Source organism: Polypterus senegalus, chromosome 3 (assembly GCF_016835505.1).
Source record: "Polypterus senegalus isolate Bchr_013 chromosome 3, ASM1683550v1, whole genome shotgun sequence".
NCBI classification, from domain to species: domain Eukaryota; kingdom Metazoa; phylum Chordata; class Cladistia; order Polypteriformes; family Polypteridae; genus Polypterus; species Polypterus senegalus.
This window is the reverse complement of record NC_053156.1, coordinates 102808732-102823374: the sequence shown is the minus strand read 5'-3', so window position 1 is coordinate 102823374 and position 14643 is coordinate 102808732. Positions and strand designations below refer to the sequence as shown.

Here is a 14643-nt window from a genome sequence, read left to right as displayed (position 1 = left end):
GGAAGATTAAAATTATTAACTTCATGTAAATATCCACAAGAAATCTGAGGTAAAGTGCAATTCAGAAAGAACAATCATTCTCTGATGATTGATTGTCTTGTCTGCTCTGCTTGCATTGTAAGGAAATACGGATGTAATTAAAAATATTTCATATTTCATTCTCTTTATAATATGATGATGTTGAACTTTTTATTCATATATTATTACTGAATATCCAGGAAACTGAAATTAAATTATAGGCCCAGCCATTGCCTGTGTGTGTTTGGCCTATTCTCCCCATCCCTATTTTTTTATATTTTTCTCTGTGGACTGTGGTCTTCCTCACATATCCCATCATATGTCATATGTGTTAAGCTAACTGGCAACTCTAAATTGGCCCTGCATGCTTAAGTATGGCGTGTGTATATGAGTATATGAGCATGTACTGTGATGGACTGGTATCTTTATGAAGGGTTATTTCTTGCCCAGTACTGCAGAGATGAGCCCCAATAACCCTCCACCTGATTAAGTGCATTTAATAATGTATGACAGATATTGTCTATTATGAGATATTATTATATATAACTGTGACAGATCTATTTCATTCTTTGGGAGAATGAAGTAAAAATGAGCTGGGAACACAGAATCATTAATGTAAGGATATTTTTTACTGTGGGTCTTTTGGCAGTTTTTTAAGTTTTTCACATGTGTACTGATGCACTCATTTAAGGTATAAAAATAATAGACATGTCAAAGTATAAAGTTAACTTTTATCATCTGTATGAATATTACTTAGTAGATTGATAGTTACAGTGTATAGGTGCTTCATTAACTGGGTTTATATACAATACAGTTTGCAGTCACATCTTTTTTTTTCTCTCAATGTATTTTTTTCCTCTGGTTAACAGTGCTAATGTCCAGAGTAACCGTGTGTTTTGATTAATGTTAATCAAAGTTATTAATCAAAATACATCCAAGTTTTCATTTGTTTTGTAATGTCATAAATGTTCATGTTGCACAGTTTTGAGCCCCAGCTTTAATTCTGGACAGGGATTAAGAATTTGCACAATTCCTCATACTTGTACAGTTTACTTTTCTGTTTTCTCCCGTGATCAATAAACACAAGTTATGGCTGGTAAGTGACAGCCAGTTTGCTCTGATGTGTTGTGTGCACCGTGGAATGGAGAATCACCTCTTCTAAAAATTGGTTTAGCCTTTTAGTCTTAGCTATTGGATTAGGCTTCTATTCTGCACAGTCCTGACAAGGATAAGTGGATTCAGTTTATGAAAGACTGGGGACTCTTAGACATTGAGGCAAGTGACAGATACCTCTCTGTTAAGTTCACATCCTAATATTGCTAATTTTCTTTTTTTGCTTTGACAGGTTTTGCCAAGCATTCTGCAGAAGCATTGCTGTATTTTACCTGACAGGAATACAGGTAACTTGCATGAAAAGGCTTTTCAAAATGTTGTTAATCAACTGTAATTTTCAGTTACATTAAAAAAATGATGCGCAAAGCTTTCAATTATAAGTATGCCACAATTTGATGCTGGACAGTTTTTTTTGCTTTTTTATATTAATGGATTGTTGTTGCTGGAGTCAACAGTGATCCATTAGGGACATTTTAGCTGCATTTTTTACATTTTCAGTGTGAGGATTTTTGTTGGAGCGGACAGCATTAAGATAATCTAATTTATTTTATCATAAGAGGTTTTTACGAGGAAAAATGTATACATAAAGCAACTTTTTTGCTCAGTTAAAAAAATGTATTGATTAAAGTTTTCCTGGAAATATTTTTAAAACTGCTTTGTTGGAAATTGTACATTGGATAAATGGTTACACACATACACTATTTCAAAATTAACAAAAAAAATGTAAAACTATTGAAAATTGTTTAATAATCTATTCATTGTAGTAGCTACCTCAATGAAGTATAGTTTTAATGATTAGCTCTCTATATCTTGTATAATTTATGAAAATGTTATTTTGGAGTGTCATATCCCAAAATTAACAATGCAATTTGCTCTCTCAGGATAGGTTTAGGCAACTAGCAGCCATGTCAGACCCAGTGATTGAATTTGAACTGGTTCAGATTTCACTTTCATTTTTTTTTTTTACCATAGTGTAATCCTGTTAATAAATATATAAGAAGAACAGATGTCAGTATTTTCTCAGACATGTCAGGCTTATTTTCTATATGACACTCCTACTGTGTACAACTTTCAGATTTGCTGAGCTTTATAAAATACCTGGGGACAGCACAAAAGAAATGACAAAAATGTCTTGGGATTAAGACTGTCCCTCTTTAACTTTTTGCTATTAATGTTAATAATTGTGTTGTTTCTGCTGTCACATATCAGTTTTTACTTGATACATTTGGAATGGACTGATTAGAGTGCACTTTTTTAATTGAGTTTTTTGATATAAAGTTTGTGGATTTGATATTTCATTTCTGGTGGGTTTAACAGTTTCATTAAATGGACTTTACCAAAATATGCAATGCTGTCTTTTTGCAAATACTGATGACATGTACAGTATTATGTCTTATAAAACTGCTCATCTTTTCCATTTCCACATCAGTGGTATTTAAGGGTTACTAAGATACTAAGAAAATGTGTTTGGCCTTAAATGCTCTTTTTGGCTTTGAAAAAGAGTAGTGATTTCTCATTATTTTGGTGTACTAAGTCACAACACATTATGGTTGTTGGTATATTGGAAGTGATGCAAGCTGATATTGTGACTCAGAGATTCTGTGATAACAAGCAAACCGTTGGGTGTTAGTGTGATTCCTTGTGGTCCTTGAAGACCTGATATTATATCCATTAACCATTTCCCTTCACTATTTAGCAGAACCACCTTTCCTGAATAGTAATCAGAAACAATAATATTGTTTTTGTTATCAAATGCCACCCCTTTGGGACTATATAAAAAGTGATTACTTCCAAGTTCATGGTTTATAGTTAAACGGAGGGATCCTGTAACATCAAACACCTTGACTGAGTTACTTGTAGTAATCACAATGTCATCTTTTTTACTGCAAGCCACAAAAGATGGCTGGTATAAACCATCAATGACTTTAATATGTAAAATATTACCACATGTCCAATCCACAGTTAATATGTAAAAGCTGCCATGTTCACATTTGTCAGTCACAACTATCTGACCTTTTGTGTTTACAGCAACTCCAAAAGGGCATTGCCAGTCCTGCTTTAAAGAGAAGATTTTTCGCCCATCCCTTGCATGCACAGAAACTTGCTGTTTTATGGGTTCTGCTATTGCCACTAAATATCCAAGGCTAGAAATAGCAATACCAGCTGGGAAACATGGTTTATTATACTGTGGCTGTGCTGTCTTTGAAAAATGCCATAAGAGTTCCATGGAATAATCAAAGACTTTTACTCTTTCATCACTTTTGTCTGTAACAAACACAAATCCATCATCGGTAACTGCCACTCCAATAGGATTCAGTAAGCATCCTTGAGTTCTTCCATTACTAAGCAATTCACTTACATTTCTGCATGAAAAATTTTTATTTTCTCGATGGTAATTTCTAGTGCTGCTATCATTTTCTTCTGAACTTGAAGCATCCCAGAATCCAGGAGGGGTTGGATCATTTCTTGTTTTCATTTTCTGTGCAATATGTTCTAGTTTGCTTGATTGTGACTGGTCTGGAATTTGCTTCCGGGACATGCATTTTTCTAGCTGAATCAATGTTTCTTTCTGAGACAACAACTCCGTGTCTGATATATTTTTTGTTAGATGCTTCAGGGACAGTGTAAATACTGAAAGTTGTTTCTTCTCATTAAGTGATTCTTGTACAATCTTCTCTAGAAGATGTCGCTTTTCCTCGCAATAATCTAAAGCCTCCTGGATCTTTTGTTTGTATCTCAATGCTGCTGATTCCACTTTTACGACATTGTGAATATTTTGTGACATGTGTTTAAGTGCACAACAAGGGCATAATAACCTTGAAAAGAAATAGAAACAAGAAAATATTTAAGCAACTGGCTATGTGTGTTTAGAATGTCATTTTAACATACAGAATTGTTTGATTTAGAGCATTATGTATTTAAAAGAATGAGACAACATCATTATTAATGTTATGCTTGTAATTATTGTACCATTAATAGCAAATGTCAACATAGCTTGCACATTTTGGCTATATGTAGCTCATTAAAGTGCTACTGAGTAATTGGTGTGCAGCCAGAACAGATAGAAATCATGGTGAGTGAACTCTGTAATATAAACTCTTACAGAAATATTTCCATACTTTTTATCCTTGGTTTTTATTTAGAACTCTTTCAGAGAACTTACCGTGAGAAAATTCAAATAGAATGTCTTTGCCTATGTCTTTAAGTTACAACTTTCTTTCACTTACTGAAAAAGATTTACAACCAAAATGCAAGCTTTAATTTACCTCATGTTGTCCTAATTATGCTGACTTAAAATATGAGTATAGAAAGCAAAAAAATTGCATTATTCTAAAATGTTAAAGCATATATGCACTGTGGGACTATCTATCTATCTATCTATCTATCTATCTATCTATCTATCTATCTATCTATCTATCTATCTATCTATCTATCTATCTACATACATACTGTATTGACTTTCGTTATCTGTGTATCTTTGATTTTAGAGATTTTCTTTTCTGTCTGTATGTCAGTCTTTCTCTCTCAGTCCTCAGTGGTCAGAGCACAAACCAACAAAAAATAGCAAGTTGCAATACTTATCACAATTTAATTATTAAACTAATAAAACTATTGATTAGTGTCTCAAGGCAACTGCTATAGTGGTTGCTGATTTCTTCATAAAGCATTCTCTCAAAAACAAATACCTTATAAAAACATGAAATCGCTACTTATTGGGTCATAGTTAACATTTGCGAGCATCACTGGATTGCACATAGGCTTGTTCTACTTTGATAGACTACAAGATAGAGATTACATGAATATATTCATCCTTTATATCTAATGTGAGTGGATTCTAGGCTAGTAAGTTGTTTCTTGGAATCCAGATATCACCTGGATGAATTAGGAATAGTTCACAAATTACTTTGCTCAGTTATAGGACTTCAAAACGACTATTATAGCAAACTTCTGAATGGCAGTGGTAAACAGACAGGAGGCGCTACAGTTCTGCACACGTCTTATCAAAAACAGTGCCTCAAAAAGAAAAAAAAAATCAGATTCCATCTAGAATAAAAGAAAACGGTGTGGTGCCTTGGAGGCTTGCAGTAGTCCTCAGGAAGCTTAAGGAAAAACAGCCTAGGTTATGCTATCCAAAAAAAGCAAGGCCATAAATACATCTAGTCAACTATGGGCTTTAAAAGGCTAAGGGAGTATAATAAACAACAGGAGCTGCCAGAGGGCTAATAGCCTGGGGGGTCTGTGCCAAACACTGGTACATCTGACTACTGTCAAAAACTACTTTGAACCAGAAGCTAATACAGTCTACAATCAGAAGGCAAAACTGTGGCAAAAGCTCAGAGATAGGAAGGAGGTGAGAGTGAGTGTTTTATTGTAGTATGATGGGCCTAGAGGGGTTGATAGCCTGTAAAATTAAGGCCAAATAGGCTTCAGAGTTTTGAGTTTTACATTTCTTAATCTGTCTTTTGTTTGTTTTACCGAGAGTCAAACATGACATTTTATGAGCTTTTTCACATGTTTAGGAAGGCTGGGTAAATGCCTATTGTACATATCAGTCTCCTATTACCTTCAACAGTTTTATGTAGAAAAGTATGGACAGCCTCAGAGAAGTATTTCTGCTTTCCCACAATTATTTTTTTGCCTATCTTTAGAATTTGTAAGACTAATTTGTATATGTTAAACAAGAAGTAAACTACAGTGCACTATGTGAAATGGTCTTTCTAAAGCCCTCTGGGAAAATGAGTCTCAAAGTGGTTAGTTATAGAGCCACACACTCACACAGAGATGATCCATTTCATATTCCGAGCAACTCTATAATAACCCACTTAAGAGGGAACCCTAAAAACAGAAGAAATTTATTTCTTGGTATATTTTATTTTACTTATACAAATACTATTATTCAGTGGACAGAGTCTTTGAATGAGGTATGACAGTTTGGTTGTGTTTCCTTCAGTTCATCAGTTTCATTCTGCCATAAAAGAATCAGGAGATACTGGCATTGTTTTATGGATTATAGACTATACAAAATAGCGACAACTGTGTCACTGCTAAATTAGAAGCTTGTAGACTGTATTCTACTGGTTGATTTGTCTGTCTGCAATTCTGATATTTCAATTACAATGGACTTTGGAAACTGTTTATGTTGTATTCTAGCTTATTAATGAGGATGTGAATTATTGGTCAAACTTCTTTATTCTAGTTGATAATTTAAAACTGTATATGTATAGTCATGTGTATTACAACATATCATTTATTAAATGATTATTATGGTGCATTATTTTCATAAGGTTTCTGGTAAATTTCTAGATGTGGAATAAATGCACTGCACTGTGCTACATATTCACTGCATTACACACTAATGATACTAACTAGATAGATAGATAGATAGATAGATAGATAGATAGATAGATAGATAGATAGATAAATAGATAAATAGATAAATAGATAGATAGATAGATAGATCTAAGAACTTCCATATTAGGCATAAACTGGAGTTGTACTATACATAAAATCAGTTGAGGGTGACAAGGAAGACAGGACAGCTGCTCCATGTTGCTGAATACAATATCCAATACACAGTCTTAGTCCACACAAACTGTTAGTTAGATAATCAGTGATCCAGGACACTATAATGACAACTAACTGCATTTCAATGAGCTTGCTCCTAATCTGGAGAGGCTAGTATTAATGGCAATGGAGAAATCCTGACCTCAGTGCTTGTCCAGGTAAGAGTTGGGTCTAGGGAACAAGTAGATCTTAGCATCAGTTACAACTGTACAATCCATGAAGTCCACTACAGGGAGTGAAGATGTTTTGTACCCATGGTTTTGCAATGGTTTAAGTATTGCTATTATGTTGTGTTTTGAAATGTATGCCCACGTTTTTAGTCAAAACGACAGTGACATGAATAAGACATCAGTCTGCTTAAAATGTTTTATGATACATTATACATTATATATAATATAATTATATACAATATAATTCTGCAAAATTACCTTACATTTTTTGTATGATTCTGCACAAGTAATCATTTTATTAGTATATGCATATGTTCTGTATAAAGTTATCCATTTTTAATCTGTCAAGTACAGCGTAATCATTTTCAGTATTTTTAATAAATAGTTTTATTAATCATAGTCATATCAGCTGTAAAGAAAATGGTAAGGCCTGGAACTATACTTTTAAAAAGCATATGCAGCTCATATGTGACATATTAATTTTTGTTCGGAAGCAGTGTTAACCACAGAGGGATAACAGAGTGTATGAACGATTTGCTGAAATCTTGGCGTTGGGAGTGGTAAACCTTTATTTTTGATTACTTAAATAAGCTGTAATCATAAGAACATGTAGTACCACTGAAGCAACAATTACAGGAAATTGTCTATTTGGACATTTGTCAGTGTGTCCCTTTAAAGATCACATCTAGCTCACATCAGACCTAACACATTACTTTGAGCAAATGACATTTCTTGAATTCAGCAAGCAGAGTACTGCTAACAGAAGTTTACATTTGCTACTATATTCATAAGTAAGATTCAGACTAGTAACAGGTTCCAACCAAATAAAGGGAGGAGGGCCACCATCCAAAAATATTTGCTGTAATAGAAGGCCGCAGCCATTGATAACTTTATCACTTGACGATAAGCAAGCTTTGTGAAATTACGATATTATTAGAAATGAAGAAAAGAATTAAAAATCTATTGCAAAATATAATGCAAAAGAAATCCCTGAACAGGAACAAGAGCAGCAACTGTCATCAGAGTTAATATACAAACAGAGCACTGAGAGCTGCCGGCACACTAATTAAGGACTGCAAAAATACATAACTGTTTTCAGGCTAATGAATCATCACCATATTAATTAAACTATCCAACATTTAAATGCAACAATGATTATTCAATTAATTTCTTTAAAAATATTTTGCCAGTTGTCTTTTTGCAATGGGCATGCATAAGCTGAATAAAATGAATATGGTAGCTCTCTATCTTGTGGATTGAAATTCAGTTAAATTTATAAGTAAATAAAGTAAATTACTGTTTAATATTAGATCAGCCCATTGCAGTTTTAGGGGAAAATTACTGTTTATGTTATTTAAATTGATTCACAAAATATATATTTCTTGTAATTCTGTTTAGAACTAACAGAGGCGCTGTGCAGATTGTGCTGAAGGTTCTTTTGTTGCTGTATACTATTTGTGTTAATCATCTTAATTATTGGGTAAATCTATGGTACAGTTAGTAGAGATGCTGCTTCATAACTTCATAGCTCTGTTTTTTTTTACTAACCCGCTTATTCTCAGTATGGAGTGTACACATTAAGGTTTAAGGTTTCTTTATTTAGTCATGTTTACACAAGAAAACATAAAATTTGCCTTCTCAGTTGCATCTAATAACAGACAGAATGAAATAAAACAGAGAAATAGAAACAAGAAAGGTTAAGATAAGGCAGTTAGATAATACATATTTACACCAAAAAAAATACGTTTACAGGATATATATCAAAACCTTAATCATTATCGTCAAGATTTCTTATTGAAAAGTCATATGGCACTAGGAAGAAAGGAGTTTCTGGAGCGATTTGTGTGGGTTTTCAAAGCGACTATCCTTCCTGATTTACTGAAGTTTAGTTCTACTAGTTCTGGATGTCTGTCATCAGTTGAGATGATTTCCAGTTTCTTTAACATTGCCCTCTGACACACACTAGTCAAATCATCTACATCAGCTCCAATAACTTTAGCTGCATACTTCGTAATCTTTGTAAACTTTTTTGAGTTTTGGTTTGTCAGACTATTAAACCAGGCAATGAAACTGAAAGTGATCAAAGACTGGATCAGACTGAGATAAAAGGAAAACATGAGGTCATTGTCTACTTTAAATAATTTGAGTTTATGGAGGAGAAATAAGCGCTGGTTGCATTTAGAAAATGTTTTTTTTGTATTTGTTTTCCAGTTAAGATTGTTATCTAGGTTAGTTCCTAAGTATTTATACTCAGTCACTATTTCTACCTTCTGTCCCAGAACTACAATGATTGAACATACAGATTTCTGCCTCTTAAAATCAAATACAGTATTATTTCTTTGATCTTTTTTACATTCAGAGTAAGAGAGTTTTTATTGCACCAGTTTACCATAGAGTCCGCTTGATTTAGATAGTGGCTTTCATCCTCCCCAGATAGGCATCCTATGCATCCTAGCATCTATTCCATCAGATGTCTGAAGAGATCTGAATTCATTATCTCTGATGACAGCCATCTGGCTCATCCCTATTTTTGCATTTGACTACAATCAGTGTCACTACTGGTAACATGAAGGGATACCTGGACCCTACACAGGTTGCACAGGTAGTCCAACTTCTCCAGGATGTCACAGCAATACGTGCCATTGCCAGAAGGTTTGTTGTGTCTCCCAGCACAGTCTCAAGGGCATGGAGGAGATTCCAGGGGATAGGGAGTTACTCTTGGAGAGCTGGACAGGGCCGTAGAAGGTCCTTAACCCATCAGCAGGACCGATATCTGCTCCTTTGGGCAAGGATGAACAGGATGAGCACTGCCAGAGTCCTACAAAATGACCTCCAGCAGGCCACTGGTGTGAATGTCTCTGACCAAACAATCAGAAACAGACTTCATGAGGGTGGTCTGAGGGCTTGATGTCCTCTGGTTGGCCCTGTGCTCACCGCCCGGCACTGTGGAGCTCAATTATCATTTGCCAAACAATACCAGAATTGGCAGGTCCACCACTGGTGCCCTGTGCTTTTCACAGATGAGAACAGGTTCACCCTGAGCACATGTGACAGATGTGAATGGGTCTGGAGAAGCCTCAGAGAATGATATGCTGCCTGTAACATCGTCCAACATGACCAGTTTGGCGGTGGGTCAGTGATGGTCTGGGGAGGCATATCCATGGAGGGATGCACAGACCTCTACAGGCTAGACAACGGCACCTTGACTGTCATTAGATATGGGATGAAATCCTTGGACCCATTGCCAGAGCCTGTGCTGGTCCAGTAGGTTCTGGGTTCTTCCTGGTGCATGACGATGCCTGGCCTCATGTGGTGAGAGTATGCAGGCAGTTCGTGGAGGATGAAGGAATTGATACCATTGACTGACCCCCATGCTCACCTGACCTAAATCCAATAGAACACCTCTGGGCCATTATGTTTCGGTCCATCCCACGCCACCGGGTTGCACCTCAGACTGACAAGGAGCTCAGTGATGTCCTGGTCCAGATCTGGGAGGAGATCCCCCAGGACACCATCCATCGTTTCATTAGAAGCATGCACCCCCGACGTTGTCAGGCATGCACACAAGCACATGGGGGCCATACAAACTGCTGAGTACGATTTTGAGTTGCTGCAATGAAATTTTGTCAAAATGGACTAGACTGCCACATAATTTTTTGACTTTGATTTTTGGGGTGTCTTTGAATTCAGCCCTCTGTAGGTTGATAATTTTCATTTCCATGAAGCGATGTGGCATCCTTTTGTTCCTAACACATTACCCAGTCCATATCAGTATAGATATCCAGCAAGATTTTTTTTCCATTAAGATCTGATGTGTTTTCAGTGTTACTTTAATTTTTTTAAGCAGTACTGTATATGCCCCTTCCATACACTTCTCCTGCAAGTGTGGCACGAGAATTTAACTGTGCTCTCTCAGTGTATGTGACAATAAAAATCTCTTATCTAATCTCTTAATTGGCAATTCTAAGTTATCCCTGTATAACAGCATGTGTCCCTTAATAGATTGGTGCCACCTCAAGTGTTAATTCCTACTCTGTACCCTTTACATCCAAGAATTGCCCTTGTGCTTTTAATTCTGAATTATGCAAATTTGGATTGATCATTATTTAAATTAAACTGTTGTTAACTCTACACAGACTGTAAATTCATTGACAAGCACAATCACATACTTGCCCATGCAAGGACCAAGTCTAGTCCAGATTTTCCAACTATAATGCACTTGTCAATTGGATGTGGGAATAAAACTAGAATACCAAGAGAGAAACCCGTGCAGGAATGGATATGAAAACTCCATATGCTGGTCAGGCATAGCTGTGCTACCCAAGCTATTGATAATGACTGAAAATAGTTAATATTTTGCTTACTATACATTATCTCTATAACTCAATTTTTTGTAAATGTTTCCATTTTAGGTGCAGGATTATGAATTCTCACTTAAGAAACCTATCTGTATTCATTGACAACTAGATGCCATGTGATATTTCTGATCATTTTAATAACAACTGAGACTTACAAAATAACTGTCATGGTAAATTATTCAAAACAAGTATATGTAGTGAAACTGAGCATCTACTATTTAGTTTTATGCTGTTGAATAACTGCTCCTAAGGATTTAATTTATTTTTTTATCTCTCTTGATGTGCTGGTTGTATAGCAGTCCTTTCATTACTGCACTGCATTAAAGCGCATATGCAAAAACTACACAAAAATACTTTAAATGGGAGTTGTTTTGCTTGTATTTAGCAAAAAAAAATCGTGGAAGCGGTAAGCAAAATTTACTTGACAAGGTTTCTTAATGTAAGCTAAACAATCATAAATACAATTAAACTAGGAAAACTAGATTTAATGTCATGATTTATATACTTTTCACTTTTTTAGTGTAGTATTTCTTAGACATGTATGATCTGGGTTAATACTGAAAGTATGTGTGGCACAGTGAATGGCACAACAAATGCAGGGTTATGAATATGAAGAAGAATTTAACAGAGAACACGGGAAGATCTACCTAAAACAAAAAAAGAGTAAATATCAAAGCATTTCCTGCTTGAATGGCTTATGCCGTAGTAGATAAAACATAAAACGCATGTTAAGCTTTATCTGTTTTTTGAGTTCATATTAAATCTATGTTAATTACAAGTATAATATGAACCCTAAATTATCAATTAACATGTGGAAGATCTAGTTATATAAATATAAGAACTAAAGTGTACAATTCAACACAATGCACTAGCATCTTTGAGTTTATCCTCACTGTGAAATATGAATGTATTTTGCATGGATGTACTGTAATTAGATATTATGTTCACTACATTATTATGTTCACTTAGAGAACCTCAATAAATCTACAAGGTGTCTTAGGAACAAATCATGTAGATCTATATTCTGAGTAACTGCTTTAAAAAAGAACTGCTTGAAGAAATAAAACATACAAGAATATGAAAAAACATACAAGATATTTCTGTGGAGAAAGCTGAAACTGGGAATGAGGTCTGTAGTGGGCCTAACTGAGGTTAGTAAGGGCAAGAGATCACATCTTCCTGCCGATGTAGAATGGTATTAAAGTCACCTCTGGAAACGTCCATCTATATATGGATATTAATACCTAGATTAATAAACATAGTACCAAATATTAAAAGAAAATGGCTGTGCAGTAACAGATGACCTTCTCTAGTCAATGAACAATTGTACCCTCTTTTACTGGCAATCTCTATGGTATTCATCTCAACTATGATGACTTACAAGAATAAAGATCAAGTACCATAGACAAACAGTGTATTATTTTAGTTAAGTTCTACTTGCTTTATTTGATTAATTCATATGTTCTATAAAATTAACAAAAACTAAACATATTCAATCAAAGTTATCTGAATTGACACAATTCATCATTTGTACAAAAACAAACAGGTGAAATATCATTGTTGTTTTTTATTCAATCTATTTTTCCGAGATGAGACATGCAGTGTAAATAGCACTAACACTTGTCTAACAAGCTCTTTGTAAGTACTGATAAAGGTAGTCAAGCATCTATTTCACAAACCTGTGACACGGCAAGCAGAAGAATTTGATTCTTTCATCTGGATGCTTTTCACAGTAACAACATGCTTCATTAGCTCCTTTGGCACTACTTAAGCACTCTATGATTGCAAAATTATCAGCGAGGTCCAGGGCACTGAGAGTTGAAAGCGATGTCTCTTGTCTGCAGCTTGGGCATGAGAGTTTTGAGTCCCTGTTATCAGAACTCTGCTTGCTAGCTCCTTTTAGAATTTCTGTGAGGCATCTTAAGCAGAAAGTGTGTCCACACTGCAGCAGCTTGGGTCTCAGCTCTTTCTCATTATACAGCTCAGTGCAGACAGCACATGCCAAAATTGAATTCACTGAGAGATTACAGACGTTCATGGCCATTTTACTTGTCAGGTAGTTCACACTGTGCGTATTGCTAGATAGAAATTATTTCAGTAACACTTCATTTAACAAAATGCCATAATTCCTTCCCAGCAAGAATGGTTATCTAGAGGAAATCGGCTCCAGGTACTGAGCTTATATAATTTAGCAAAGAAACAGAGGCATGGCAACTGTTTATTTGTTTGGTTGCGACGCTTCATCAAGCAAGATTTTTTTTTTATTATTACTATTACAGGAGCTAAACAGGGGAAAAGCAAATATTTACCTTGAACAAATAAGGAGCCTAAGAAAGTGAAATTAGAGTGGTACGTGTGCAAGATCCATCACTTTACTAATCATTTGTTTACTTTTTAACATGAAATCTTTGATGAGGTTAGAACAAGTTCAAACTTGTGCCTAAAGTCTGAGTAAATGCTTTTGTATCATAAATGGCACAGGCTGGAATCTTTAATATGCTGATATTCTGGTTACACCTAGCAATTATAATAAATGGGCTTTTCCTACAGAAGCATAGCAGCATAACCCAAACATATACAATGCATTCAATGTGACCTACCCTGCTAGAAAGAAGGAAGTCCTGGAAGAGTTTTACTGTTCCAGAGAAAAAAGGGGTATCTGTCCAACATTCTTGTCTCACCTGAGAGAAATCAATAAGAGATTGTAACTGGACTTCTTGAAAGAAAACTCTGCATTTAATTTAGCAGGACACCATCAGCATTATCCTTAAAAAGAAGGCTTGTCTAGTAGTGGGAGTTTAAGGAATGCTTGCAGTTTTCTTGTAGGCAGGCCAAAGCTTCTCTACTGCATGTTATATTCATGAAATTGGGCAGTCAAAATTAGTCAGCACAATTGCAGCATGTTCCACACATCCAGAGATTTAAAAAAAAAGCTAAGCAAATGGCTTGACTCTTTCTTCCCTAAATTTCTAATTTTCACATTTTGTTTATAGGTTGATTTTAGATTCAGAAGATTTTATATCATCTTAGACAATATAAAGTGTTAGTGTAGGCTGTGAAGAATCATCAGTGGTAACCATTGACCATTGCTGATATTCCTTAGCCCTTCAGAACCTGTATTGCTGTTCTGTTTGAATATATCTTACAAAACTTTGTTGGATTGGCGGGCCACTGCTTAACATTGTCTGACTCCCTTCTTCCCAGGTCCAGCTCTAGTCATAGGCAAGGTTTCATATATTATCACAAGGGTGTCAGTCTATAAGAGGAAATTTGTCAACTTCAGTTATGGATCTAACTGTGCAGATCTAAAAGAGGGACTCTAATTAGTCTGTCTCTTTTTTGGTGTTAGTAACTGTCTAGGGCCTTAATATACCATTGAGCCAGGTCCCACTTCTCCCCAGACTGTTATAGCGGTCACA

The 14643-nt window shown here is 35.3% G+C and overlaps 2 protein-coding genes across 2 annotated transcripts in view; one reads left to right on the top strand and one right to left on the bottom strand.

Annotated features, from left to right (window-relative positions):
• The window catches only part of dlgap2a (discs, large (Drosophila) homolog-associated protein 2a), a 1338703-nt gene that overhangs the window by 104673 nt on the left and 1219387 nt on the right, over window positions 1-14643 (top strand). The window contains exon 2 of the mRNA XM_039747697.1: window positions 1364-1418. Coding sequence (XP_039603631.1) covers window positions 1364-1418 — 55 coding nt within the window. The remainder of the gene's footprint in view (window positions 1-1363; window positions 1419-14643) is intronic.
• LOC120525430 (E3 ubiquitin-protein ligase TRIM32-like) lies at window positions 1538-13345 on the bottom strand. Its single transcript, XM_039747700.1, has 2 exons — window positions 12904-13345; window positions 1538-3947 (listed from the first exon to the last, which is right to left on the bottom strand). Exons 1-2 carry the CDS (start codon window positions 13266-13268, stop codon window positions 2666-2668), a joined length of 1647 nt encoding a protein of 548 aa, XP_039603634.1. The 5' UTR covers window positions 13269-13345; the 3' UTR covers window positions 1538-2665.

Bases quoted from the DNA above. Each gene is read 5' to 3' on its own strand.
- LOC120525430 (XM_039747700.1), bottom strand. From the start codon at position 13,268: ATGGCCATGAACGTCTGTAATCTCTCAGTGAATTCAATTTTGGCATGT. The intron at 3,948-12,903 runs GTTTGTGAAATA...TTTCTTTTCAAG, and splicing joins TTCTGCTTGCCGTGTCACAG to GTTATTATGCCCTTGTTGTG.